Source organism: Microchirus variegatus (genome assembly GCF_963457635.1).
Source record: "Microchirus variegatus genome assembly, chromosome: 11".
NCBI lineage: Eukaryota > Metazoa > Chordata > Actinopteri > Pleuronectiformes > Soleidae > Microchirus > Microchirus variegatus.
In genome coordinates, this window is record NC_139812.1 from 8,813,050 (window position 1) to 8,839,643 (window position 26,594).

The 26,594-nt window shown below is 40.6% G+C and overlaps 1 protein-coding gene across 1 annotated transcript; it reads left to right on the forward strand.

The window, feature by feature from the left end:
* Window positions 1-1,421: 1,421 nt before the first annotated feature.
* Window positions 1,422-26,305, forward strand: abch1 (ATP-binding cassette, sub-family H, member 1; the record flags this gene model as incomplete). Its single annotated transcript, XM_083897829.1, has 20 exons — window positions 1,422-1,487; window positions 4,195-4,343; window positions 5,763-5,922; window positions 9,314-9,468; window positions 11,238-11,345; window positions 12,237-12,330; window positions 13,733-13,807; window positions 13,968-14,145; window positions 14,272-14,368; window positions 14,472-14,640; window positions 15,078-15,178; window positions 17,640-17,710; window positions 17,811-17,860; window positions 18,027-18,083; window positions 18,421-18,491; window positions 18,774-18,862; window positions 19,668-19,771; window positions 22,782-22,941; window positions 25,143-25,247; window positions 26,199-26,305. 20 exons carry the CDS (start codon window positions 1,422-1,424, stop codon window positions 26,303-26,305), a joined length of 2,166 nt encoding a protein of 721 aa, XP_083753955.1.
* Between the last annotated feature and the right edge of the window lie 289 nt (window positions 26,306-26,594).

Here is a 26,594-nt window from a genome sequence, read left to right on the forward strand (position 1 = left end):
GCAGCGATTAGCCTCCATGGCGTCATCCATCACCATGCTACCCTTGGCCCCTACAACACTGCCCAGCTGATCACATTCCTGGACACCCTGCACACCACACTCATTCCAGCAGATCAGATAGACGGCCCAGAGCAGCTCAGGTACGTTGTCGTTTGGGACAACGTAAGTTTCCACCGGGATGCTCTGGTTCATAACTGGTTCACTGCCCACCCACGCTTTTTAGTTGTTTATCTCCCTCCATATTCTCCATTTCTCAATCCTATTGAGGATTTTTTTTCTGCCTGGAGATGGAAAGTGTATGACCGAAATCCACACACGCATATACCCCTTCTCCAAGCTATAGAAGACGCATGTGGAGATGTAGCAGTTGATGCTATTCGTGGCTGGATTCGCCATGTTAGGCGATATTTCCCTCGCTGCTTGGCCAGGGAAAACATTGCTTGTGATGTGGATGAGGTGATGTGGCCAGACCGAAACAGAAGAGAGGATGCAGCATAGTATTTTATTTTTTATTTTTTTTACTGTGACACATTATTTGTTCTGTTTTGTATGTAGAGACTGTGTGTGCAACTTTGTGTTGGTTGGGATGTACATTGTTTTTGTGGGAAATAAATAAGAATAAAATATATTTGTTACTGTGTATTTGTGTGTCTTTAGTATAAAAACAATCAATCCATTATCTACCGCTTCATCTTACACACAGTACACACTTATGTATGTACTGTCTGTAGTAAGTGTAACACTAAACAAAAAAAGGCCTAAGTCGTTATGATCAATGGAGAAGAAGTGTTTTCCATTCATCATAGTGTTTTACACTGAGCACATCAGTGTTCAACTGGTTCTTATAAATGTCTATTTATATGATGGTTTGTGTGTCTCATTTGAAAACAAAATACCATTTTGAGAAGAAATAACATTGTTTTGAATGTAAAGTTTCATTTTGCAGGAGAAGTGAGGGGTTTTGCCCATTGTGTGTTGTGCGTGTTTGGATTTGTGTTGAGTTCTGAGAGCATGAGGCATGCTTTCAGAAAATGTGTGTAAAGAATCGAAAAAAACTGTAAGAAGGAAGGAGAAAGTGGTGAGAGAGGAAAGAGAGTACATTATACAGAGGTTCTCTGACAGGACACTCTGCAGTCTCACCATAGGATGTCACTAATTCGTACACACTGGAACTTTTAAATGTGTCATACTGTATCATCAAAAATGCATTTGAGTTGTTTAATACCACTGAGACATTTAGTAGACACATTTTAAACAGCTGCATGTAGTGTTATTGACATAAATAAATATGTATTTTTTTTCTATTAGCTATTCTGAGTATGTGCATTTTATAGCCCAGCAGAGCATCCACTCCTCTCTCTCCCTCTCTCTTTCCCCTCTCTCTCTCTCTTTTTTCCTCCCTCTCTCTCTCTGCTGCTGCCATGGCCGCTGTGATTGCCGGTGATGCGACGGCTGGACCTGCAGACTGCACCGAGATGGAGGAGCGGGTGAGATGCTGTTGGATAATTCAGGAAACCTTCTCCGTCTGCAGAAAAAAAAACCCGCCCTGGATTCAATTATACTAGTTCCCTTATGACCAGCTGATCACAGTGGCCTTTCCTCTCCTCTCTTTCTCTCTGCAGTCCTGCGAAGATGGATAAAAACAAATCTGCATGCACCAACAGCGATATAGTGACAGATTTTTCTAATGTTCACCAGCGGAGTATAAACGCGTTTTTAATCCACCATTCGCGCATGCATGGGGGGGTGGGTGGGGGGGGGGGGGGGTACAAGTAGAGATGTTGAGGAGAGAGAGAGAGAGAGAGCAGAGAAGGTGTGCGCACAACATCCTGCGTGACGCGCTGGTGATGATGTGAGTGGGAGAAGTGAAAAGTGCAGCAGCGGCAGCTGGTCGGTCTGTCTGTCGGTGGATGTAGGGTTACCGAGGCTCAGCTCATAAACAGTGGCTCACCCTCTGACAGTCGAGGTAATGTGTCGCCCTCGAGGCGTTTGCCTCCGGGTTGATTTGAGATTTGCGCACGCCAACGCTCTTTCATCACCCGCTTGACGCAAGTTGGCAGCAAGTTGGCAGACGAAGGTAGGAATTCTTCCTGATCAGCGGAGCAGAGTATGAATGAAAAGAGAGGCTTTGTTGCGCTGCAGTTTGAGGACATTATCGGAGGAAAGTGGCCAATAATAGCAGAGCATGTGATTCTGTAATTATGGGCTTTTTCATGGAAGTTGGAACAATGGGGGCTTTAGCCTAAAGAATGCCACACAGTTTGACAGTTCTGCCGTTAGACTGTAAAAACAAATAATTGCAGTGTTTAAAGTCAAACCTACAAGATTCCAGCAGCTGAATCTTATGTTTTCAGTTTAAATGCAACTTACCATCCGAACATATTGTGTTTTTGTGCAAAAACAAGTTATTAATTAAATGAAATGAATTAAAAACTACAATCATAACAATTGGAGTTGTGATTGAGGCCATGTGCACTCCACCTGCTGCTGGGTGGTGGACTGAACCTGTTTTTCCACTTTGCATTAAGTGAAATGTTTGTGTCATCTGATGTTCACATGCTCACAAGTTGTTGTCCTCACTCAGAGGAGAGAGAGAGAGAGAGACACTCAGCCTGCTTCTCATCCTTTTCTCTTATTTGCCTCCTCCTTTTTGTCCTCCGCTTCTCCGTGGGTGAGTGTTTGCTTGAATTGGTGTTTACCCTCTGTCAAGTTGATATTTTCTGTCAGTGTTTCTTGTAGATAAGGCAACTTTATCTTCATCAAATGGTTATCTCTGTGTGACTTTGAGTGAGCTGAAAATCAGCTTGTCATCTGAAATGATCACAGCCTCTTGGTTGCACAGGTGGTTATACGTAGGATGCAGATGACGTGTGTCTTGTTGTGGATTTTGCAGATGTAGGCTGCAGTGGCAAAGTTGAGACCAACCGAATGCCTCAGATTATGCAACACGATCTTCCTAATCTCCTTGCTAGAAAATGAGAGATGCTGGATTAAAGGAGGGCGTTATATGGAGACTGAAGGAAACCTATGAAAGAAGGCTGTTCTTAGAGATTACTGGGCAAAAGATTGTTCTGTATGACCCAAATACTTTTGTCTACTGAAGCACAGAAAGCAGCATTAATATCAGCGTGTGGCAGAGACTTTTTGCATTTGTCACTGAGCCAGAAGTGAGATTTAGCTCTGATTTTTGGGTGAAAGGGTAAACACGTTTCTCTGCCCTCAGAAGCAGAATAATGTTGTGCATATTCTTTTATCTGCTTGCAGTACAGCTTTTTTAAACCAACGCCACTCCTAAGGAAGAAGCTGAAATTCCATCACAGGAATCAAGGTCACATGAATTGTAGTTTTATTTATTATAGGTCCTCTGAATGTGTGTTTGAATACACCTAGGTTTAAATATTGTTAATAGTAGGGCTGCATGTGATGATTTTTTAATTCACTAGCAATGAACCTGTCAGTTATTTCCTTGATAAATCAATTAGTTATTTTCAATTATTTTCAATACAAAAGGAACAAATATTGCTTGGAAATGCACGTCTGAAATGCAAATGTTAAATATGTGATACCATAGCATTTCATAGAGGGTTGTTTGCCTGAGGTTTTGTGCATAATAATAATATGCGAAGTATGTTGCACTGCAGAAGGGTTGCAAAACAGGGAAGTAGTGGATAGTTCCTTCCTGAATTCCTTGTATGCGTAAACACATACTGCGCTGGGTTGATTCTAGTGACTGAAACTGAATCATTTAAAGTACTTTATGTTAAAGTGTCACAACATTTATTGGTGAATTTTCTTGTCACAGCTGAATATCCTTCACCTTACCCTTCCCTTCGTATTGTGTTGGAGAACCTATGTAGCCTTCAATTAGCATCAAAGGGCAAAGGAGGTTTAGTTTGACCATGGTGGGGTTTTGTAAAAAGAGCTAGTTATGTGAATATAAAGGGGCTCTCTCTGGGTTTATGGAAAACAAATATTCAGGTGTTTGTACACTCATGAAAAAGAATAGAATAAAAAGTTATTTGATCATCAATTTCTGCCAAATGAAAATAATGTCACCTACATTTTTACAAACTGGACCTTTAATTGTAAATCAAATGAGCTTATTGTAGTGATCTAAGATGTACAGACGATATCTGAATCTGACATTACAGCACTTTGTCGTTGCCGTTTATCAAAGTGTTGTCTCTCTTGCAGCTCAACGCGGAGAACATGACGGCTGATGTGGAGGCTCCTCCGCCTGCCGGACAGGAGGATTTTGCCATCAAGTGCCGAGATGTGTGCCGCTCGTATGGTAAACTGAAGGTCCTCAGCAACCTCAACCTGACAGTACAGCAGGGATACATGTGAGTGGAGAATTTACTCACTCTAATGTGTCATGATACTTGATATCATTCATGGGAATGATAAGATTTCTTTATCAGTACTGTTAAAAATTAACCCTGCCTCAGAGGAGAATGTCACTATAATTTTTTATAATATTTGATTTCGCAGACATAAACTGTGTTAAAAGGTGTCATAAACAGTATTCACCTCGCTCCGGGCTGCACCTAAAGGCACAAAACAAACTTGGTCATGCAAATGTGGCTATATGAGGCATCCAATCTAATTTGACCTTTGTCATGCATCGGCTAAAACCTCAGCGTCCTACGAGACGGTCAGGTTTAACTCCCTTTTGAATTCAGTCACTGCCAAAAGTCGGTGTTAAAGAAGTAATGGCAAAGAAATGTTAAGTAGCTCATGTCAGTGAGAGTCCAGCTCAACGTTCCTGGGGTAATTGGAATTCCCAATGCTCACCTTTTGAGTTTCGTGTTGTCTCTCATGTCTGTCATTATTATTATTATTTTTATACAACTACTACTACTAATACTAATGATAATAAGGATGAGAAAAACTGAAAACCTCAGTGGAAAATAGAGCTGAATGATTCGGTTTAAATGTATAATTGCAATTTTTCTGACATGCAGTATATTGTGATTACTATTCAATTTGTAATTGCACTTTTTATGTCAAGCTTCAGTTCAATATTCAGAGTAAATATTCACTGTCAACCATATACTCTAATGTAAGGATGAGATCTTAGTCGTCACATAGAACAATAAAAAAAAAGAGAAGAAAGATTCAGTTGCAGCCCTTGTGATTTGCTAGGTTTATTGTTTGAAATTACGATTCATTGTTCAGTCTGCATGGGAAATAGTTTTTTTTTTTTTTTTTAAATGTGTACACAGACATGCATTTAAATCAGCTTCCCCGTGTCAGAAATGTGCTACATGACAAAGCTGGTATAGTGTTTCACTTAGAAATGCCCGCAGTTACCAAGAAGTAGAATTGTTTTCTCTTAATTGCTCAAGCTGGAGAGGAAAAGTAGTTCTAACCCTAACCCTTTTAATGAAAGTTCAACTATTTGACAGTAGTTTACACAATCTAGCAGTGTGTTCTATTAAAAGCACTCAGGTTTCATCACGATGTCGAGCAGTTGTTGGCTTTTTATCTAATCAACTAATCTAAATTTATCTTTAGTTGTTTTTATAGATTACTTGTTTCCATAGCTGAAAGGAGACGAAACTCCTGCTAAAGTTCTCTAACTCAGTCCACTTATTTTTATTCAGCTCAGTCAGAGCTGTGAACGTAGGAAGAGATCAAAAATCACTGTCACAAAAAATTCCAAGGCTACAAGGAAACCACTTCTGATGCAGATGAATTTCTAGAAATGGATTGTTCAGTTCCAATTTGGACTGAAATGCTGATGTGATTCTGTGTTGCAGTTATGGTCTTTTGGGCCCCAGTGGATGTGGGAAAACCACACTGCTGAAATGCATTGTGGGAACGCTGAAAATCTCTCGAGGTCACATCACCGTGTTGGGCAAACCGCCTGCGTTTCCTGGTCATGACGTGCCGGGGAAGAAAGTCGGGTACATGCCGCAGGTAAACAACAACAATCTTGACAAACATTTTAGTTTTAGATCCATGCAGTGTTTTCTTGTAAATGCCTTTCTTTCTTATTTCTTTTTCTACTTTTGTTGCTAAACAAAACCGTCCTTGAATTCAAATGTTCCAAGATATCCAAAACATTATCACAATTGAAAAAAAAGAGTCAATATTGATAATTGTCGCAATATAATTTAAGATGAAGTTTTGCTCCAATGTGACAGATGAAGAAACCAGATAATTGTGGTTTGAAACATCTTTAATGGACTGAAAACAAGACGCACTTTCATAGCAATCATGTGTTGTATCTCACAGTGTGTTTGTCCAGTGCACACACATTGGGCCAATTCCAATTCCTATCTTAACCCTCAATCTTAACCCTCAAGCTCAACCCTTAATCTTAACTGGCCCTAAAAACCAAGTGTTTAGGGTTATTTTGTCACTTAGAAATGGGACACCCTTTAAATGCAGATACGTCTTCAGACTGTGGGGGGCAGAATAACGCAAAAGCTGCGTCCAGTCTGTCAACTCCAAAGAAGTAGAAGAGGAACACGATTATTTATTACGATCAGTTTTTCAGTCAAGCTATTAGGTTGTCAGTTAGTTATAAGATGATACTCATACAAATACCGCAACCACGGACATATTCAGCTGACAGTTACCACACACCACGGCTTATTGAAAAGTAAGCGATAGCAAACGATCGCTTGTCCGCACCGGCCGGCTATTGACAAAAGATCGTAAAATAAAAATAAATGTTACGCAACAATGACATAAGTAATCCATAATCTGGGCCTAAACTAAGATAATATAATGGCTTTCATATTTTTTATATCTCTATTAACAAAGAAAATGCTTAATTTGTAGTGTACTCGTTTCGCTGCTTTCGGCGCCATTTTTGTTATGTCAAAACACGCAAAGCATTCTGGGTAGCCCTTGCTCCCAAGGGTGGTCTCGGAAAATTACAGCCCTTAAACTTACCCCTAAACTTAACTTTTCTGAGAATCGGGACAGCACTTGCACTAGCGGGAGCGCGCATTTTTTTGAGATTGAGGGTTAAGATTGAGGGTTAAGCAAGGAATTGGAATTGACCCATTATATTGCAATATATATATTGAACCTTTGTGTGTTGAGTTTGTGACCTGGGTTTGCGAACCCTGGTTCAACCAAGGGCCTTTCTGTATGTGTGCGTAGTCCAAAAACGTGCAGGTGTGAGTAGGTGTGAGTGTTAGATGGAATGGTTGTCTATGTTGGCCTTGGACTGTCCAGGGTGTACCCCACCTTTCGCCCTACATCAGCTGGGATTGGCTCCAGCGTCCCTGTGACCCTCGTGGAGGATAATGCAGTAGACAAGGAGTTTATGGCAGCAAAAGATTGCATCCTCTGTACAGCAAAGTCCTTGTTATACACTGGATTATAAATACTTATGGATCATATTCTATTTCTGCCAACAAACCCTTCTAATTTCATGTTACAGCAGAGTCCGTAGGGCCTTGATTCTCTCAGCTCCCTCCAACTATTTTTCACCTTCTCTACCAGGTCATATGCAAACACATTTGCAAAGTCAGTCTCGTTAAAAACACAAGTTTGTCAGTGAGTGATGACGTCAGTGTGTATTTACATGTCAGGTAAGGACGTGAGCCCTGTTCATTCAGCACCACATTTAAATGCCCTTAAGAATTTTAAGTGTGTTTTCTTGAGAATATTCTCACCTCAACACTCCACCTGATGCAGGAGCAGTAAGCAGGTTAAGTGACACGCTCAAGTGCTTTTCGGATGGCTCCTCTGTCGTCTCATCAGATGTAAAAATGGACATCTGATGAGGCCGATCACACACTTTGTGTTGTGTTCTCTTGTGTCTGAGCATCAGCGTCGCTCTCTATAGGAAGTGATCTATGACCCAGGGAGGGCAAAATGTGACACCTGTTTCACAATTTGCTTCTCTGTCATGCTGCCGGGGTGAACTTGGCTTGTTGTTTTCTCACATGGCATTGATTGATGGTATGATTTTTTTTTGTCAGGAAGTCAGATGGCCCTGAGAAAATGCAGCAGTTCACTTAGACATAATACTGTATAATTAAAACACAGATAATATCTACCATGATAACTTCTTTGGTAATTGCATTTCTGCTTAGATGAGCTGTGTTTATGTTTGATACATTGCCAACTAATTGATCATTAAAAGGAGGATGTCAAAGAAAACAATCTAAGTAGGATGGCAGGGTTGCAAAACTTGAACTGTGTTCATAGCCTGCTTCTCCAGCACATGTTGTTGTTTCTTGTTTAAGATCTACGAAGTTTGTCACATTGTCTTAAATGGAAAAAGGCTATTTATAGAAAAAAAAAAACTTTTATATCTCTTAAAGTTAGAGAGTGTCATTCCGGTGTTGTTAATGATACTAGTGCAGTGCCTGTAAGAAGTATGTATTCCTACAGTGGGAGCTGAAGAAGCCCTACACTAATGCTAATCATAGCCTCGCTAGCTTACCTTTGGAAACAGGTTCGCCACGTTAGACGCAAAGTAGTAGCATGCTAATGCAAAATAAATATGTGCTTGCGTATTGGTGAATGCACACCGACTTCGTTGTTTCAGTATAACACCATGTTCTGCTGTGAACCGTATGAAAATTTCACACCCACCGTGAGGACAGCCTCTTCACTCCCACCTCCCCCCTCCAGACAGCACAGCTGCTGCTGATGAGCCGCTGCCTGCCTGGTGTAGCGTGATAAATCAGCGAAAGTGCAGTGTGGTAAATCAGTGAAAATTAAAATTCCTCCAAAAAATGTGAAAATCAAGGATGCACACCATTGGACCATGCTCAACCCATATCTCCCTGAACGGTCAGCTAGATATGCCTGTCACAGACACACAGACAAACAGACACACATACACTTGTTTTATAGATAGCTATATTAGCTATTGCTTTGCCACGAGAGTCCATGGAGTATAGGTATTAGGTTAATACTAATATTATGTTAATTAATACCTATTAATACCATAGATATTAATGTGTGAGTGAATGATTGTCTGTATTTGTTGGCCCTGCGATGGACTGCTGTTCTGTCCAGGATGTACTCCACCTTTTGCCCTATGTCAGCTGGGATTCATTATTATTATTATTATTATTATTATTATTATTATCATTCATTACATTTCTAGAGTGCTTTTTTAGACACCCTTTACAAATTACCCATTATTAATTAATACATTGTGGTAAGCTATGTGTAGCCACTGGAGCAGACTGACAATGGATGGATGGATGGCTGAGGGTCTACACAAGGCAACATGTTTGGTACACCCTGCACAGGACAGAAAATAGAGACAAACAGCCAGGTGCACAAATTTCATTATCACAACATTTTCATTATCAGTGTATTATTTCATCAGGATCTGGCGTTGTACAACGAGTTCACCATCAGCGACACCCTGACCTTTTTTGGCCGAATCTACGGCTTGACTTTGAAGGAAACCCAGGCACGTATGGACTTCCTCATCGACTTCCTCGATCTACCTCAAAAGACCAGTCTGGTGCGAAATCTGAGGTAAAAATAAATTTTACACATTAAACAAACTGTATTATTTTTTTTATTTTTTTTTCATTATGTTTGACTTTTTGAAATAAGGTGAATGTGTTTTTCCACATCTGTGGACTTTGACACCTAAATTACACACAGACAAACATTATCTGTGTCAACAGACCGTAAAACCCATTGCCCATAAAACTATAATCGTCAAACCCACAAGTCATCACAAAAGTAGCCAAGTTTTCATTTAGGAGATGGTTATTTTGTTTATCTAAACACTAAAAATTGACCTCAGTAACTTTATTGTGGCTCTTACTGTTTGACCTTTTGTTAATAAATAATCTGAAGTGGAAAATATAATACAGTTCATGTTGTTATTAAGGTCTCTCTGTCAAAGTAACACAAATGAACAATAGAATATTGGGCCTTTTGCCATCATACAAGATAATCAATGATTTTTCATATATACACTGTATATTCTGCAGTTGATGGAGGAAAAGTGAATATTATCTCTGATAACAGCTGACGCTTCACATTCATGATGCATCACAAAGAACCTCCTGTGCCCTTCAAACCAGTTTTACTGAGTGGGCCAACTTCTCTGCTACAGAGGACAAAAAAGTAAATTGTGTTTTATTTTTTATACATTGTTGCATAATGAGTTAATTATTTTCTCAACTAATCTAATTGGTGTTTGGTGTCTTATTTGTTGACTCAGACTACATTTTTGGGTTTGTGTGAACAAATGAAGACACTCATCATTTTGACTTTCACTGTAGTTACTAAAGCAAGTGCAGTGCAGTTGTTTATATCTAAACTCCTGCAGAGGCAAAGATATTCAGGTTATTATCACAGAGGAGACAGAAAACAAGAAGGAAATATTCACCTGCTCCAGGGTCAGGGTGGGGCCAGAGTACCTGGGGCCTTAGATGCCCTCGTGCCTCATTATTGATTCGTCATTGTGGTTGTTGTATATGATTTGGTTCATATTTGTATGCTTTTGCTGTTTTCTGTCATGTTATTGTTCTAGTTGTTGTTACATCTTTCGTTCCCTATTCCTTCAAGGTAGTTTTTCCGTGCTCGTGTTAGTCCTCTTTTGTCTCTCTGTCACCTGTCCCTTCTGTTCCCCCCTGTCCAGTCCGGTGGCCTCACATCTTACAATGTCAAGTAAAAGCACATATTTTCCCAACAGGAAGAAATCAGTCCAACCATATTAGACAGCTTCTTTATCTAATTCTTTAGTTTGTATTTAAAAACAAGCTGAGATTGACCTGCTAATTTGTGATTCATTCAAAATAATATACCTTTTTGTCGTAGAAATAATGTTGCTGCACTCTTAGAAATAAGGGTTCCAAAAGGGTCCTTCTACAAGGGCTGAGGTTCTACCGGGAACCATTTGCTTCTGAAAAACCCTTTCCTGAAGAAAGGGTTGTTCAAGGGTTCTTGGTGGAACTGGTTCTACCTGGAGCCAAAAAGGGTTCTTCTATGAGGACAAGCCGAAGAACCTTATATGGTTCTAACAGTGTACAGGGTTGGGGTTAAAATGTAATTTTCTCCTAAACATTCTTCTCTCACGTCTTATTTCTTCCTCTGTTGTCAGGCAGGTTTGTCCTACAGGTTTTGTCATTGCTACTTTCGAGTCCCACCACCTCCTCCCTGAGGGCAGAGAACGGCACGCATAGAGCCTATCAGTTACACAACTAAAAGGAGAAAAGGAGTCGCCTCTGTTGGCTTCTGTGTTTACAGTTGTGTTTCTCTGTGTGTGTGTATGTGTGTGTTGGTTTCAGTGGCGGTCAGAAGCGCAGGGTGTCGCTCGGTGCTGCTCTGCTTCAGAATCCAGAGCTGCTCATCTTGGACGAGCCCACGGTCGGAGTAGACCCTGTGCTCAGGGCGAAGTATGTACTGTAACACAAACACACACACACTCGCACTGGTTTTGCATTCTTTGTGTGGACACTCATTGACATAATGCATTCCCTAGCTGCTTAACCTTAACCATCACAACTAAATGCCTAAAACCACAACTAAAAGCCTGTCCTCGCAATGTCAAAATGTCATCACAAAGACACACACACACACACACACACACACACACACACACACACACACACACACACACACACACACACACACACACACACACACACACACACCCACACACACACACACACACACACACACACGCACCTTTTATAGGAAAAGGCCTTGTTTTACATTGTTTCTAAGTTATAAACTGCAGGTTTAATCTGTAATCCTTTTGTAGGCAAACCAAAAGCCAGCTTTAAGCTCCTGACCTCTTCACTAAAGCTGAAAGTTGTAGTACAACACACAGCTGTACTTTCAGTCATAAATAAAGCAGGCCATGGTTCCTCATTTCGCATTGTAAGATGATATGAGGGTCTTTTAAACAGGTGTGTATTAAGGTATAATATAACTTGTGATTTGAATGACACTTCATACAACAGATTTCCCAACAGTCTCCACAGGAGGTGTTAACGCAACTTGATAAATACATTAATAAAAACATATATCTGCCTACAGCAGCAGTGCCCCAAGGGAAACTGAAGAATTCAGTGCATGTGTTGCAGAAAAGAAAGTAAAAAGAGTGAACCTTCGCTCTCATTGTGTAATTGGCTCGAAAGCCTCATCAGATCAGACAAACGGCAGACAGACAAAATGAAGTCGCTGAAGATGTAAACTTTTCCGGACATTGAGCGTTTTCTTTGATAAACTCAATTAGCGCACGGGTTATGTAACTTGTTTGGTTTCTTCTGACTTCTCTCCAGGATCTGGCAGCATCTGGTGGAGATTGTGAAGACGGGTAAAGTGTCTGTCATCATCACCACGCACTACATAGAGGAGGCGCGGCAAGCCAATGTGGTGAGATGATTGGTGCACACAGGCAAACACACAATGGGAAAAAATCATACATGCACTCTTGAAGACTGTCAGGAATGCAGCCACAAAATCAATAGCACTGCTTCCACATGAGTCCTCACAAACAATGGGTCCATTCATGTTTATTCTGTGTTGACATGTGCTGTGTTAAGTTAATTCTTCAGCTCGAATCAGCTGAGACATCTTATAGGCTTTCTGTTGAAGCTGTTATAATATCATTTAATATCAACATTTTCACCTTTTTTGGTTACAAGTTCAAGTTTTTGGTGCTCTAACTTTAAAAAAAAAATATATTTTATAGTTGCTTTTTGTTGTCAAAAAGTGATCAGTCCCACTCTCATCATTCGGGTAATGTGTATTAATCCCCAACTGAAAATAATCCCCAACAAATACACATTTGACTACTTCACTGTCCAGTTATTTTGGTAAAACATTAAATAAGTCATCTATATAAAGTACTTGTGGCTTATTTTACTATTTCATTGAGGGATTTGCATTCTTTTGTAATGGCGAGTCAATGAGTGTTGACAGATTGACATTGATGGTGTATGTATTGCCATTTATTTTAATGCTAAGACATGAGAAGAATGAGGAGTAGAACAATGCTCGTCTTGTCCTTTATGTACAGTCTGTAAATAGTCTGTTGGTGCCATTGATACTTGGTTTATTTTGCAGACACATTGCATCAGAAAAAGTGTATTTTGACAATTAGTTCAGAAGTTTATTGGCTATTGGCATCATCTGATCATGCTCCAATGTGCTGCACGGTTACTATGGATATTGGACCTTTGCTGTTTGTTAGTGAAATATGAGCTGAAAACTTCAGCGTGAGTCAGGTGATATGTCTGTTCTAAAAAGAAACAGCATCAGGCTGTGAAAGGTGTTCTGTAAAATAATCAGACTCTTGTTTGAGTGTATGAAAGAATATTTCAGCTCTAATGTATCAATAATCCAAATGTTTTCCTTTATTTTTGGTTATTATTTGGACTACTACTACTACTACGACTACAGTTTCACAGATTTAGTGTGAAACTGAGTGTTAATTTGCAGCTAATGCAATCTCTCGATTATTTTTGCGATTAATCGATTAATCATTTGGTCCATAATTAGAAGAAAATGTTGAAAAATGTGGATCACAAACCTGGAAATGATGATGTTCTCAAATGTCTTGTTTTGCCCACATACCAAAATTATTCACTTTTAGGGATTTCTTTGTTATACAGAGCAAAAAAAACCCTCCTGTGGAGAATAAAGTGGTAGAAGATGAATTGATGGATGGATGGATGATTTAGCAAGCGATTAATCCAGTCATTGTTTCAGCCATAACTCTTCTCTGTCAGACACATTAAATTTTCTGCTTTTGTTTTTTATTTTACTTCTTCAGGTCGGCCTCATGCGGAAGGGCCACTTGCTGGCTGAAGGACCTCCAGAAGAAGTCATGAAGATGCACAGTGCTACAGTGAGTAGTGTAGGGGAGAGACAATATATTGTTGTATTATTATTTTTACAAATCGTGTGCGAGTAGAAGACAAGCAACGTGTTTGTCTCATCACTTCAAAACTAAAATAACACACCCCAATACCGACACCCTGGTTTACCTGCACTATCTTCTCCTGCAGACCCTGGAGCACGCCTTCCTTCAGCTGTGTGAGAATTTAGATCAGGTCAGCTCCAAACGAGGATCCAGTCCTCAGGAAGCATTAGAGAAAAGCCAGTCATTTGAGAGCGGGCGAGACGAGAGTCGACCCATTCTCGCGATTGGACCAGGAGCAACGGAGGAAATTCCGAAATTTTCAGGTAGTGATTTGAAAACCTCAGCATCAGGCTTATTTCTTTGTTATATTTCAGGTTTAAAATGGAAACATTATCTGAAACGGTTTAGTGTTTATATCAGTAAAACTGAGTCTTTTTGTGACTGAACAGCTGACTGGAAGGTGAGAGCCAGACACGTGCTGCCAAAGTGGAGAAACATCGCTGCCCTAATGATCAAAACACTGGTGCGCATGAAGAGGATGCCGGGGTTTGTCCTTTTTAATAACATTGTATTATTACTTGAGAGTATATATATATATATATATACAAGAGTTAATTTTAAACTCTTAATCTCTCCTCCACATTTCCAGCTCGCTGTGTTTCCAGTTCCTGCTGCCCGTCATCCAGGTCTCTCTGATCTGTTTGTGTGTCGGAGGAGATCCAAAGGGGATCCAGGTCGCAGTGGTGAACAACGAGACCTCTCCCTCGTCTTACAGCCATAGCCTGCTCTCCTTCCTGGACAACTCCAGTGTGGAACAGGTAGTCATGAAAACTGTGGGGCATGGGGGGGGGGGGGTGATACTGACATAAATATCAGGCAGCTTGTATTTACATTAACATTTACTGACCACAGCTAAAGAGGAACCAAGTCGTTTCGGTATTGTTTTTTCTATAAATCTCTAACTAGTTTCAGTCTAAAAAAGGAAGTAGGAAAATGGAGTTCAGTGTATAATATAAAAAATGTTGGTGAAATGCTTCTCGGCAAAGTGTCCAACTCTTAACAGTTATATGGAAAATTGGTGGCTGGATCTAGTTTCCTGTCCATTGCTGCTGTTAATATTCCCTTTACCTAATAAACACAGTTGCTGGTGGTTGAGTGGGATACTGACAATGTACTGTCAGATCAATGTACTATCGGAATCTAATCTAATGTATAACACATACAGTGTATCATGAGCGTTGCTTTTTATCCATAGGTGCCCTTGTCTCATACCGAGGCCTTTGAGGGGATCTATAATGGAGAGTATTGGGGCATCATTGGCTTTGGCAAGAACTTTACCAGCTACCTGACAAAAAGGTGAGAGGAAAACACATGGTATAAGTCGGCTCACTGTGCCCCAATGTGATTCTTACAATCCTTTCTGCTTCATATTTATAAAGAGGTGATGAACTGTTTATCCTCTTTAGAAGTAACCATACTGTATATAGTGTTAATGTGTGTTAATATTCAAAATCCCACCCGATATATCCTGGAATGTATAAAACATGGTTTCTTACAGACTAAAGCTTTTGTGTGCATTTTAATTTAAGTGCTTGTCAACATGGCATTTAATGTCATTACTGCAATTGGAGCTATATTATTATTCATTATCTTTCATTTTTTTCAACACAGTCTGTAATAAATCCAGGCAAATTAACCTAAAAACTACAGCTGCACAGAGAGAGACAAAGGGAAAGCGAGAGAGTGATATTCCAATTTTAAGCTTATCGTTGTCACATGAAGTATTTTAGTTGACACATATCCACTCCCAGACTGAAGCTTTTGTGTTTACACAGTCAACTAAATTGTCTACATGTTAGTCAGCCTGATACAAAGTAGAACATGTGAGTCGTGTGTTGCTTCTGAGGGATTAAATAAGTAATCAGAAGTAGTGTGATATGTGTGGGTACGACTGTACTCAGTCAGATCATGTAGTCATTATGTAGTAATACAGTATACTGTAATTATTATAGTGAATCATAAATGTGAAAATAAATCATCAATTTAACACCAGCGTTTACAATACACACTAGAGACAGCACTGTAAAGAGAAAAGGAAGTATAGTCACAGAGTTAAGAAGTAAAGAGAAATGCACACTGGCCTAGCTCTATTCGGCTTTGTACTCACTTCTTCTACCTCATTTGACTTCCCTCTGATCATATCTTTTTAACACAGCGTGGCCTTATTGTTAGGATTTGTTATGCACCTGCGACGCAGCTCTAATTACCGAGGACGGCTTGTGTGCGTCATTCAAACTCCACAATGTGAAGCACAGCAGTGCTTTATCAGAGAGCCGGTGTGACACATGTCCAGCATTCCAGCCGCAGGCACACGGACAAACACAATACGCACACTGTTGTTTACAGAGCATTTCCTATGAGCGATCGAGGGAAACTAAGTCTTTATTTTAAGGTTCCTGAGTCAAGCTTACTTCATTCTCACACGTTTCTTGTTACAGTTCAAACCACACCAAATAAATAGCACCTCGGAGTTGCAATCATGTGAGGATGAGTCAGTCTTGGAGGTTAAAGAGCATGATTTGTTGGCTCAGGTGTGTGTGTGTATGCGTGCATGCCTCTGCGTGTGCCTTGTTTTGGTAGACGGTCTGGTCCTTCCTGTCCCAGACTCACCTAGGCAGGTGTCAGATTAGCACAGGCCAATAAAAGGCTTTTTTTCCCCTTTTGAATCAAGAGCTGCTCATGTGACAGATGTGCCTGAGGAAAAAAAACTGAACAACAACAGCAAGGTGTCTGATCCTCTAACTCCTTGCCATATGAAACTCATTTGTCTAATTGCAGTCACAATTTAGAGAACAGAATGTAAGCTCGATGATATTACCAAGAAGAACTTATGAAACTTTTTGGACTAATAATTGATGGATAAGGTCCATTTAGCGATATGTGTAACTGAGTTTAAAGGTCCCATATTATGCAAAATCAACTTTTTAATCATTTAAATCCTTATATTTGGGACTCTGGAGGCCCTACCAGTCGCCAAAATGTGAAAAAAAGATCACTCACTCATGTTTTTGTGGTCCTCCTCAGTCTAAGTACACACACAATGTTGACTTCCTCACTTATTGGGACGTCACAATACGCTAAATTTCTGGAATTGTTGTCCCTCGGAGCTCCGCTTTGTCCGTAAAACATGCGAGAGTAATGGCGGGCAACGGCATCCGAAAACTGGAAGTCCGTGAAAAGTTCTATAGTTGGCTCCACAGTGCAGCACAGAGTCCTACACAAACTTCCAGCCTCATAGGATTTATCTGTCCAGTGGATACATGTTATATATGACGGCAATGTGCCTGCTATATCCTGCAAATGATCACTTTTCCAAATGCTAACTGCTGTTAGCTCCCAGTAGCCTCTGTGGCTGATGTCATATCACATTAAACACAACCTACGCAATAAGAATCTCTCTTTTTGGCACCCATATGTTTTGCTTAGCAGCACAGGTGTTACTCTTCACATTAACAATGGCTCTGTTCAGTTCATGTACAGTTCACAGTGTGACAGTGAACCTGCATGCACCCTGACACAGAGGAAGCTAAATGGAACACAGCCATCATTGATTGATGGCTTGATTACTTACACCTGTGATTGTCGAACTATGACTAAATGGCTCCTATGGTGCAAATTACTCATTCCTCTCATAGTTTTTTTCCCCCATCTACTGACTTAAATGTACGGTGATTGCTTTTTTAATGTTAAGTGGATTTGATTTTCGAAAATGGGGGCGAGGCTTTTTCCGATGATGACTCTGTTACCGACTCTACAGGATGCTCCAGCGCCATGTTTCTCAAGAAGTGGTCGACGGAGGATCAGTGCACGTCTGGTTGGACCACACAAGTAAGATATAAACAACACTTTACACCCATTATATTTCCATCATCATCGGACTCTGAATCTGAGAAGCTGAAGTTTGGGATTTTTTTAATTTTTTTTATAGATCGACAAATTTCCATAATGCTGCAAAAGAAGCTTCATGATGCTTTTCAGGTATAAATGTGTTCCTGTGCTCCTGGAGTCATATTATGTCATATTGGGACAAATGCTCAATTAATATGCACTACAACAGAATTATTATTCCATTATCAATATCAATGCAGCAAAAAAGTGCATCCATTAGATAGACATGTGATCGCTGATTGTCCTCTGTCTTCAGGCCTTTGTGGAGAATAAGTTGAGCAGTATGGCATACCTGGCTTCCCTTCCAATAAAGGTAAGTTAAGATCTAATGGAGTTATAACATATGCAAAAATGGTATTGTGAGAATAGAGAAATGCACACACACGTGTAATCTCAAAAGAGGCAATACTTAATGTCATACAAATCAATTAAAAACTCTGTTTGTATAGAATCAATGTGAGATAGTGTGTAAGATACCCAAGAGTAAGGCTAAAATGGGAATAAATGGACAAATAAATACATAGAAATTCAATCGAATGCCAAATTTAAAAAATAAAGTCTACAGTGAGAAATATCTACATTGTTTGTATGTACACAATACAATTCTATAAATGCAATCAAAACTAAACATTTTGTTGTTGTCATGGCAGTTTGAGGAGCCCATCTATGGCAGCCAGAACACAGACTTCACTAGGTTTGTGACTCCTGGAGCTGTTCTCAGGTCAGTGTCATGTCGGATTATGTGAAACAGCTTTTCATTCACTCACAACACGAGTATGGTTTGTTTTGTTGCTCTTCAAGTTCAAGTTGACTCATAAATATGTAATGATCAGGTGTCTTCTTCTTCTCTGTAATGCTGTGTAACTACCTCCCTTTTTATTCCTTATTCCTTCCACCTCACTGTATCATAACATATAATAATTTCTCTTTTCTCCCATTTTTTATTTATTTATTTGAACCTGAGACAATGCGTTAAAACATCTTTGAACTTCTGTCCCTCCAGTATCACCTTCTATCTGGCTGTGGGTCTGACCGCTCTGTCCTTTGTCTTGGAGAGGAAGGAGGGGCTTTTGGACAGATGTTGGGTTGCAGGTGAGTGATTCAGCTCCATGCCCAAAGGACATGCAGATTCAAGTTAGGTAAATTAAAGTGGAGTGTGACTGCTTGTTTGTTTCACAGTGTTTGCTGTGGCAGACTTGTGCAGGTTTTATACTCTCTCTGCATCTTGCCTAGGGAGAACAATTAGTGTGGATCATGGATGGATGATTTCTTATTAGTGCAGAACAATAAAGTGTATTGATTTTGGTTTTCTTATTCCAAACGCAAAACACTCGCTCGCAAAAAATAATATATTCTACGCACCACTCGTCCTAGATTTCCTAGGACACTTAAATGAATACAATAAAAGGGCATTAAAAATGAGTAAATGATTATTAACAACTCTTGTGCCAATCTGTACAGAAACCAATGCACTGCATGATCTTTACATCCAAAAAACAGAATATTCTGCATGTCAACATTTGTTTTTGAAAGTAATTTATACTAATATTTTAAATGTGCACAGCAAAGCCTTGTTGACAGACACTGAGCACTGAATTGAACCCAGTCAATAAATAATTTAAGTGTAATCAGAGCTATTACCAGCAGAGGGAGTAACATGATAGCAACTGAATTTGACTGCATTCACTAAGAAGGAGACAGACAGCTGTTATGGTATAAATCATGTTTATAGCTTAAAAATGACAAATAACTCAATAGGCATTTATAAAGTATACTTTTGTGACACATAATAATGTGTTTAAATATCTGAAAACCGTTTAGAATAAGTTAATTTGATCAAATCCAAATTAAAACTTGGTGTGAATCCAAATGTCTGTTTCGGTGTCTCCTGTACCAGGTGTGAGCTCTCTGGAGACGATGCTGGCTCACCTCTTCTCACAGTTGTTCGTCATCAGCGTCCAGATCATCATGCTGCTCCTCTTCATCCTGCTCGTCTTCAAGGTGCGTAAAACACGCAGCTGCGCAGACAAACACAAGCACGCTCTTCAGACGAGATGCATCTTTATTGATTGGACACTGGGTCTTTGCAGCTCCAAAGAGAATATCGGGGCAGAATGTAACTGGAGAATAGCAGTTAAAAATAATAGGAAAATAAATAGGGTTCAAATGAAATGTACTGTTTACCTTTTTCTGAGGCCACAACAGGCATAATGTGAAAATAAAACACTCTTATCGGGATATTTTACGAGAGAGAAGGGGCCTCTAAGAGGTCACTGCATTTCCTACTATGATTTGGTTTATAGGACCATTGAGGTTAATGGTAGCGGGTTAATATTTTGCATAAGCGGCGGGTTTGCATTTCTATCACATCATTAAACATGTGACTTCACCTACAGTACATTAGTCATTTTTCAGGTTGTTGAATTATCATATATTAGTATACTTAAAATTGTTTCATGTGACATCGTACTGTAGATGAAATATGGTGTAAATCTTATATTATGTGCGTTGAAGGGCAGCAGGGTCATAGATTCCATCGCCCCGGTCCTGTTCTTCCACCGTATGAAATCAATACAGTGAGAGGTCAGTCAGACAAAGACAGGATAGATATCATTTCTGCGAGCGTGTTCAGCTCTCTGTGTCCATGCAGGCACACACTGTCATGGGCGTGTGCACTCGTCAGTGTCTGAAATTGTGCATGTGCGTGTTAGTGGGTCCGTGTGTGTGTGTTAATTAAGGTACCGAAAGTCTAAAGAGACCACCACCCCATAAATCACTTCCTGCCTTGGGTGTATCCAGGAATCACTGCTGGATCGCCACGACAACAACCTTGATTGCTGCGGCAACCGAGTGGTCATGTGGCCTCTCGGTGTGAGTCTATTTTTGCACGTTGTCAGGGGGACGGGTAGTGTCTTAACACACTGCATGTGTACATTCTCTCTCACACACACACACGGATTCTTTTCCAGTTCAGGAAGTTTTGATTGAACATTTCTCATTGTGTTTCTTGTCTCAATGCCTTTTTTGTCTCGTGTCCTTAAAAAGAGACGAGCACCTGGTTTTCATTTTACTTACACTGAATATAACAGGATGGACAGTTTAAAAATAGATCAAACTCAGTTCATAAGAAACAAAGATGCTCTTTTTCTGTTCCACACAGTTCTCTTTCTTCTCGAAACCTCGCACCTGCATTACCCATAATGCAACACAGTCTCTAACACTTGGCCTGTGATTCAAGTGCTTTAATTCTTGTAGCAGCTAATGTGTCCTTGTGCTGTTGATCTCCTGCAGGCTTTTGCGCTATTTTAGCTACACTTCACTTCTTTCTTAAATCCACAACCTTTTTTTTTATTTCCAGATTTATGGTCTACATTTGTACCAGAGCGGACTAACATGACATCACTTGAGGGAGTTTATCATATTTGATAATGAAAATAAAAAAATAATCAAATCCCGTTTTGAAGCTTTGAGATTTGCAATATAATTGGGGCTATGACTATTTTTGTGGAAATGTTTGCACCATTTGGATCATAATCTGTGAATCCCACTGGTGTCCACTCATGTGCCATGCTTTATTGCCTGTTTTCCTCCAAATGGGAACTTAATTTACAAAATTAAGTTACTATAATGAAGTTACACTCAACAAAAATATAAACTCTTATAAAAAACTTAGTAGTTATTGTTATGTGACAAAACTATCCAAAAATAACAGTACAACTTTATCAATAAAGTGGCTTTAATTTGCGAGCATTAGGATCGATCTCAAAACAAAAGTCCTGGAGTAATGGCAGGAAGAACACAATGGGGGTCGATGATCCAAGTTCACAAACTTGAATAATGTGTGTGTCCACCATTAGCCTCATGCAGAGCGGTACACCGGCGATGCATGGACATCGCCAGGTTGTCGATCGTGGCCTGGGGGATGTTGTCCCATTCCTCCTGCAGAGCCACTTGAAATCCTGAGCGGGCGTGCTAACACGTGGCCAGCTGGCATGTGCACTGTTCGCTGTCGTTCCAGTCTCTCTGAAGCGAGTCCACAGGCGGCTGACAGTGGAATGATGCACATTCAGTTGTGTTGCCACAGCTCTAACGCTCAACCCAGCACTCAGCATGCCAATGGCACGCTCCCTCATGATTTGTGACATCTGTGGCATATTGACAAGTGACAAAAGTCCACATTTTGGTGTGCCCTTTTACTGAACAGACCATAAGGAGTGTCTGTGTACTGGTCACGCATATCGACCACCACTCTGCCATGCTCCATGACTCTCGTGAGTTGAAATACTCAATCTGAGATTGTAGTCAATAGGAGTGGCCAAGTGACACTGGACTACTGGGTTTGAGCAAAACAAATCATTCCATAAACAAATGCATCAAGAATCTGAGCAAATGTCATGACATTCTATTTTTGTCAGGCTTATTTTTCTATACACTTCCATTCAAAGAGTTATTTTTGCAACCAGCAGAGTCGCCCTCTGGTGGCTAACTGCTGTCCCTGTCCTTTACTTCTTGGGCTTGCAGCTCTGAACTTGTGTAGTTAGCAAGTGCATTCTCTTTTATTGTTACACACCTGTAAATAAAGAAATAATATAAAACTTCTGCAAGGAGTTTGCATGTTCTACCTGTGTGTGTGTGGGTTTTCTCTGGGTTTTCCGTGAATGGTTGTTTGTCTCTATGTGTGGCCCTGTGATGGACTGGCAAACTGTCCAGGGTGTACCCCACCTATCGCCCAATGTCAGCTGAGATAGGCACAGCACCCCCCGTGACCCTCCGGTGGAGGATAAAGCGATAGATAATGGATGGATGGATATTAAAAAAGCTGCAAACACATATTGTAGTAAGTATTTAAAAATGTTGCATTTGATTTGTAGAAATGTGACTTTTGTCAAAATGGGGCTTTGGTCAGACTGACTCTCATCACCCCCTCTCTCACCCACTTTACATGTTGCCCATGACGAATATGATTTTAAGGTTTTTTCACCCCTCTGCCACTCTCTGTCTCTGTCTACAGATGCCTAATGAAGGTTCATTGCTGCTGGTGATCATTCTGATCGTGCTGCAAGGCATCACCGGCATTTCATTCGGCCTTGTCATCTCTGCTGCAATCGATGACGAGCAGAGCGCCAACCAGGCCGCACTGGGCATCTTCTACCCGAACCTCATCATGAGCGGTAGGCCTCTGTTTACACACACATAAACACACAGAGTGTGATGCAATCTGTGTGAGTGTAAGCAGTTGTAAAGTCCTGTAGGTGTCTGATTACTGGACCATTATTTAACCAGAAAAGCTGATTACAAACTCTTTGATGTTGGAAACAGGGCGTAAGCCTGTGTGAAGGTGGTGTGGATGCTTTTTTTGTCTGGATTGGTTTACACCACCAGAACTTCAAAGGCTGTTTAAGGACGAGTGGGTATAATCCTCCTGGAACATTAACGCTAAATCAGTAAAGAGTATCCTAAAACATAGATTGTACTTGGGGGAAAAAACTATACAGTGAAATCACTTCATTCCCTTTTAGATTTATTATTCTCTTCACCCTCTCACTGATTCTTGAGATGTCATTTGTCCAACAGTCCACATGTGTTTTGTGGACATGGAAAAGGCTTATGATTGTGTCCCTTGGGATGTTGGGTGGGGGTGTTGTGTGGGGTGGATGGCTTGTTATGGCTGGCCATCAAAGCGGATTGATCCGCTTCTCTGGCATTAAGTGAGACTTGTTCCCAGTGAAGGTTTTTCTCCACCAGCACTGCCCTTTATCTGTTCATCACTTTTATGGACAGAATTTCGAGGTGCAGTTAGGTGATGGAGGGTGTCAAATTTGGTGACCCGAGGATCTCCTCTCTGCTTTTTGCAGATGATGTGGTCCTCCTGGCATCATCAGGTTGTGAAATGATGTGACCTACTTGCACTGGGACAGTTTGCAGCAGAGTGTGAGACAGCCGGGATGAGGGTCAGTACCTCTAAGTCTGAAGTCATGGGTGGAAAAGGGTGGATTGCCCACTCTGGGTCAGAGAGGAGTTCAAGTATCTTGAGGTCTTGTTCAACAAGATGTTGAACTGGCCCATTGTGGTGAAGAGGGAGATGAGCCAGAAGCTCTCAATACCGTTCAATCTACCCTCACCTATGGTCACAAGCTGTGGGTAGTGACGAGATCACGGATATGGTGGTGGAAATTAGTTTTCTCTGCAGTCTTAGAGACAAGGTTTGAAGCTCGTCCAGAGGAGTCAGTTGAGGTGGTTCGGGCATCTGGTTCGGATGTCTCCTGGCTGCCTCCCTTGGCAGGTCTTCCAGACATGTCCCTCTGATAAGAGGTCTCAGGCAGACCTAACACACTGGAGGGATTATATCTCTCAGCTGACCTGGAAGCGTCTTGGGGCACTCTCAGAGGAACTGGTGGAAGTAGCTGGGGAGAAGAGTATCGGGGCTTCCCTTCTGAAGCTGCTGGCCCCCCGACCCGGATAAGTGGGAGAAGACAAGATGAAGATTTATTTATTACGGTGTTGAGCAAAATAGATTTGTATTGCAAAGGGAAAACATCACAAGTATAGATAAGGAAAATAAAAAGTGCATGAAAAGAATTGTATGGTGAATCACGTGTTACGTATCAGCAACATGAGAGAATACAACTAATTAAAAGCAAGATTTAAAAGGTTTAAAAGATTTAAAAAGACTTTGACTTTGACTTTGGAAATACCAATAGTGAGACAAAATACTTTTCTAGGTCATGGGGTCCAAAACTTGAGGACAGATTTTCCTCAGTTTCAGCTCTTAAGACACACTCTCACATATAGTGAGGGTATTGTGATGAATGCAGGGTTCATATGATGATTGTCCCTATTACTCTTTACGTGCTTGTATTCCTAAAACAATCCCCAAAAAAACCTTTGAAAATCCATGAAATCCATCAAATAGAATCAAAAGTATTAAACAAAACAAACATGTTTGTTTGTTGCTGTTGTCGCTTTGACCTGTTTCAAACAAAAAAAGCTCTCTTTACTTTCCACTTTACATTTGTTTGTGGAAACAAGCGACAACGTGTAATACTTTGTATTTTACAAAAGTAGAAAAACAAACTAAAATAGTTGCTGTTGACAATGATGAGAACAAAGAAAGATCATGTTGTGGTAACAAGGCGAACCCAATCTGATGTCGTAGATCGAATGACGTGACTGGATTCTCTAAATGATCTGTATAATGGGATTGTTTTCACAAATAACGATTCCAGGAAGTTTCAAATCTGAAGTTTTGAGACCTCATTTCCTGCTCACTTACGTGTCTGCTGTACATGGTATGAAAAAAAACCCATTCTTTTTATTATCCAGCAAATGCAAATGTGTCCTCATGCGGTGTCTTCTCTGTCCTGCACTGAAGGTATCATCTGGCCTGTGGAGTGTATCCCGTATCCTCTCCGCTACGTCAGCCTGGCTCTTCCTCAGACTTATGCCTCTGAGGCCCTTCGCTGTATAATGTACAGAGGTAATGTATACACACACGTTACACAACTCACAGTGGTTTCATAATGTTACGATCGGCTTGAGCTCACTCTGGCAAGTAGCTGGCGCATGTTATTGTCACGTATACGTAACAGCTGCTCTTCTAAATCATTAATCAGCGCTGGATCCCGTGTAACTTAACTTCCTCAAATATAAGGTGTAGTGGTTTTTGTTCCATCTCCCCAATCTTGTCTCTCCCTCTCTGGATTTCATCATCCTCAAGCTGACGACAGCCTGAGCTCCCTCCATGTTACATGATACACGCCAAGCACAGGAAGTCAGCGACTCTGTTTCCTGCTTGCCTTATCGTGGAGGTTCAGTGGTACATGAGACCAAGGCTTCTGTCAGCAGCAGCATGATTCAATTTAGGGAATGCCTTTAAAAAAAAAGAAAAGAAAAAAAAAGGCAACTTTACCCTGCTGCATTCACTGATTAGATTTCCTTGCACTTCATTGTCCCAAGCCACAATTTATGTCCATGTTTAAGTCCAGGCATACAGTCAATAGGCTTCCAGATCACCATATAATTGGTGATGACTCAACTTGCTATTGTTTGATACTAATACAGATATTACAGCCTTGAGTATCTAATGATACCTATACATTTATTCTTATATGAAATTTGAGGTTTGGGGTAGTTTTCAGTATCTAATCCAGTGATTTTGACCAGTGCTGGACTGATACTGAGTATGGTATCAGCTCGTCCCTAAACATCCCGATCCTTATGAATAATCCAAACTTCAAACTGGAGAAAGCACTCAGAGCACCAGCCTCTGCCAAGTCCTCTCAGTTTCCCACTTAATACATTATGTGTCATAAATACATATTTTATTTTGTCAACACTTTCAGTACTTTTTCCACCTCTGTATTTTAATATGACTATGGAAATTGCTAATCTGCACTGGGCTACTTTCTCACTAAAACTGTGCCAACAGGTTGGGGTCTGTCTCGGATGATGGTGTGGCGAGGCTTCGCTGTCACCCTCGGATGGAACACGTTTTTCCTCATCCTGGCCACCGTCATCTTAAAGCTGAGGACATGATATCTTCACACCGAGGAACATCCTTTATGTGTGTAGACAGAGGCGTCACACACACACACACACACACACACACACACACACACACACACACACACACACACACACACACACACACACACACACACACACACACACACACACACACACACTCGCCGGGGCCTCTTGTCTGTGGATGCACCGAGACAGCAGAGAGCAGGAGGAGGGGAGGAGGGCGTCAGGCTCCCCTAATCCAGATTATCTGTCTCACACGCAAACACACACGTGGTCTTCAGTCAGTTGCTTTGACCTG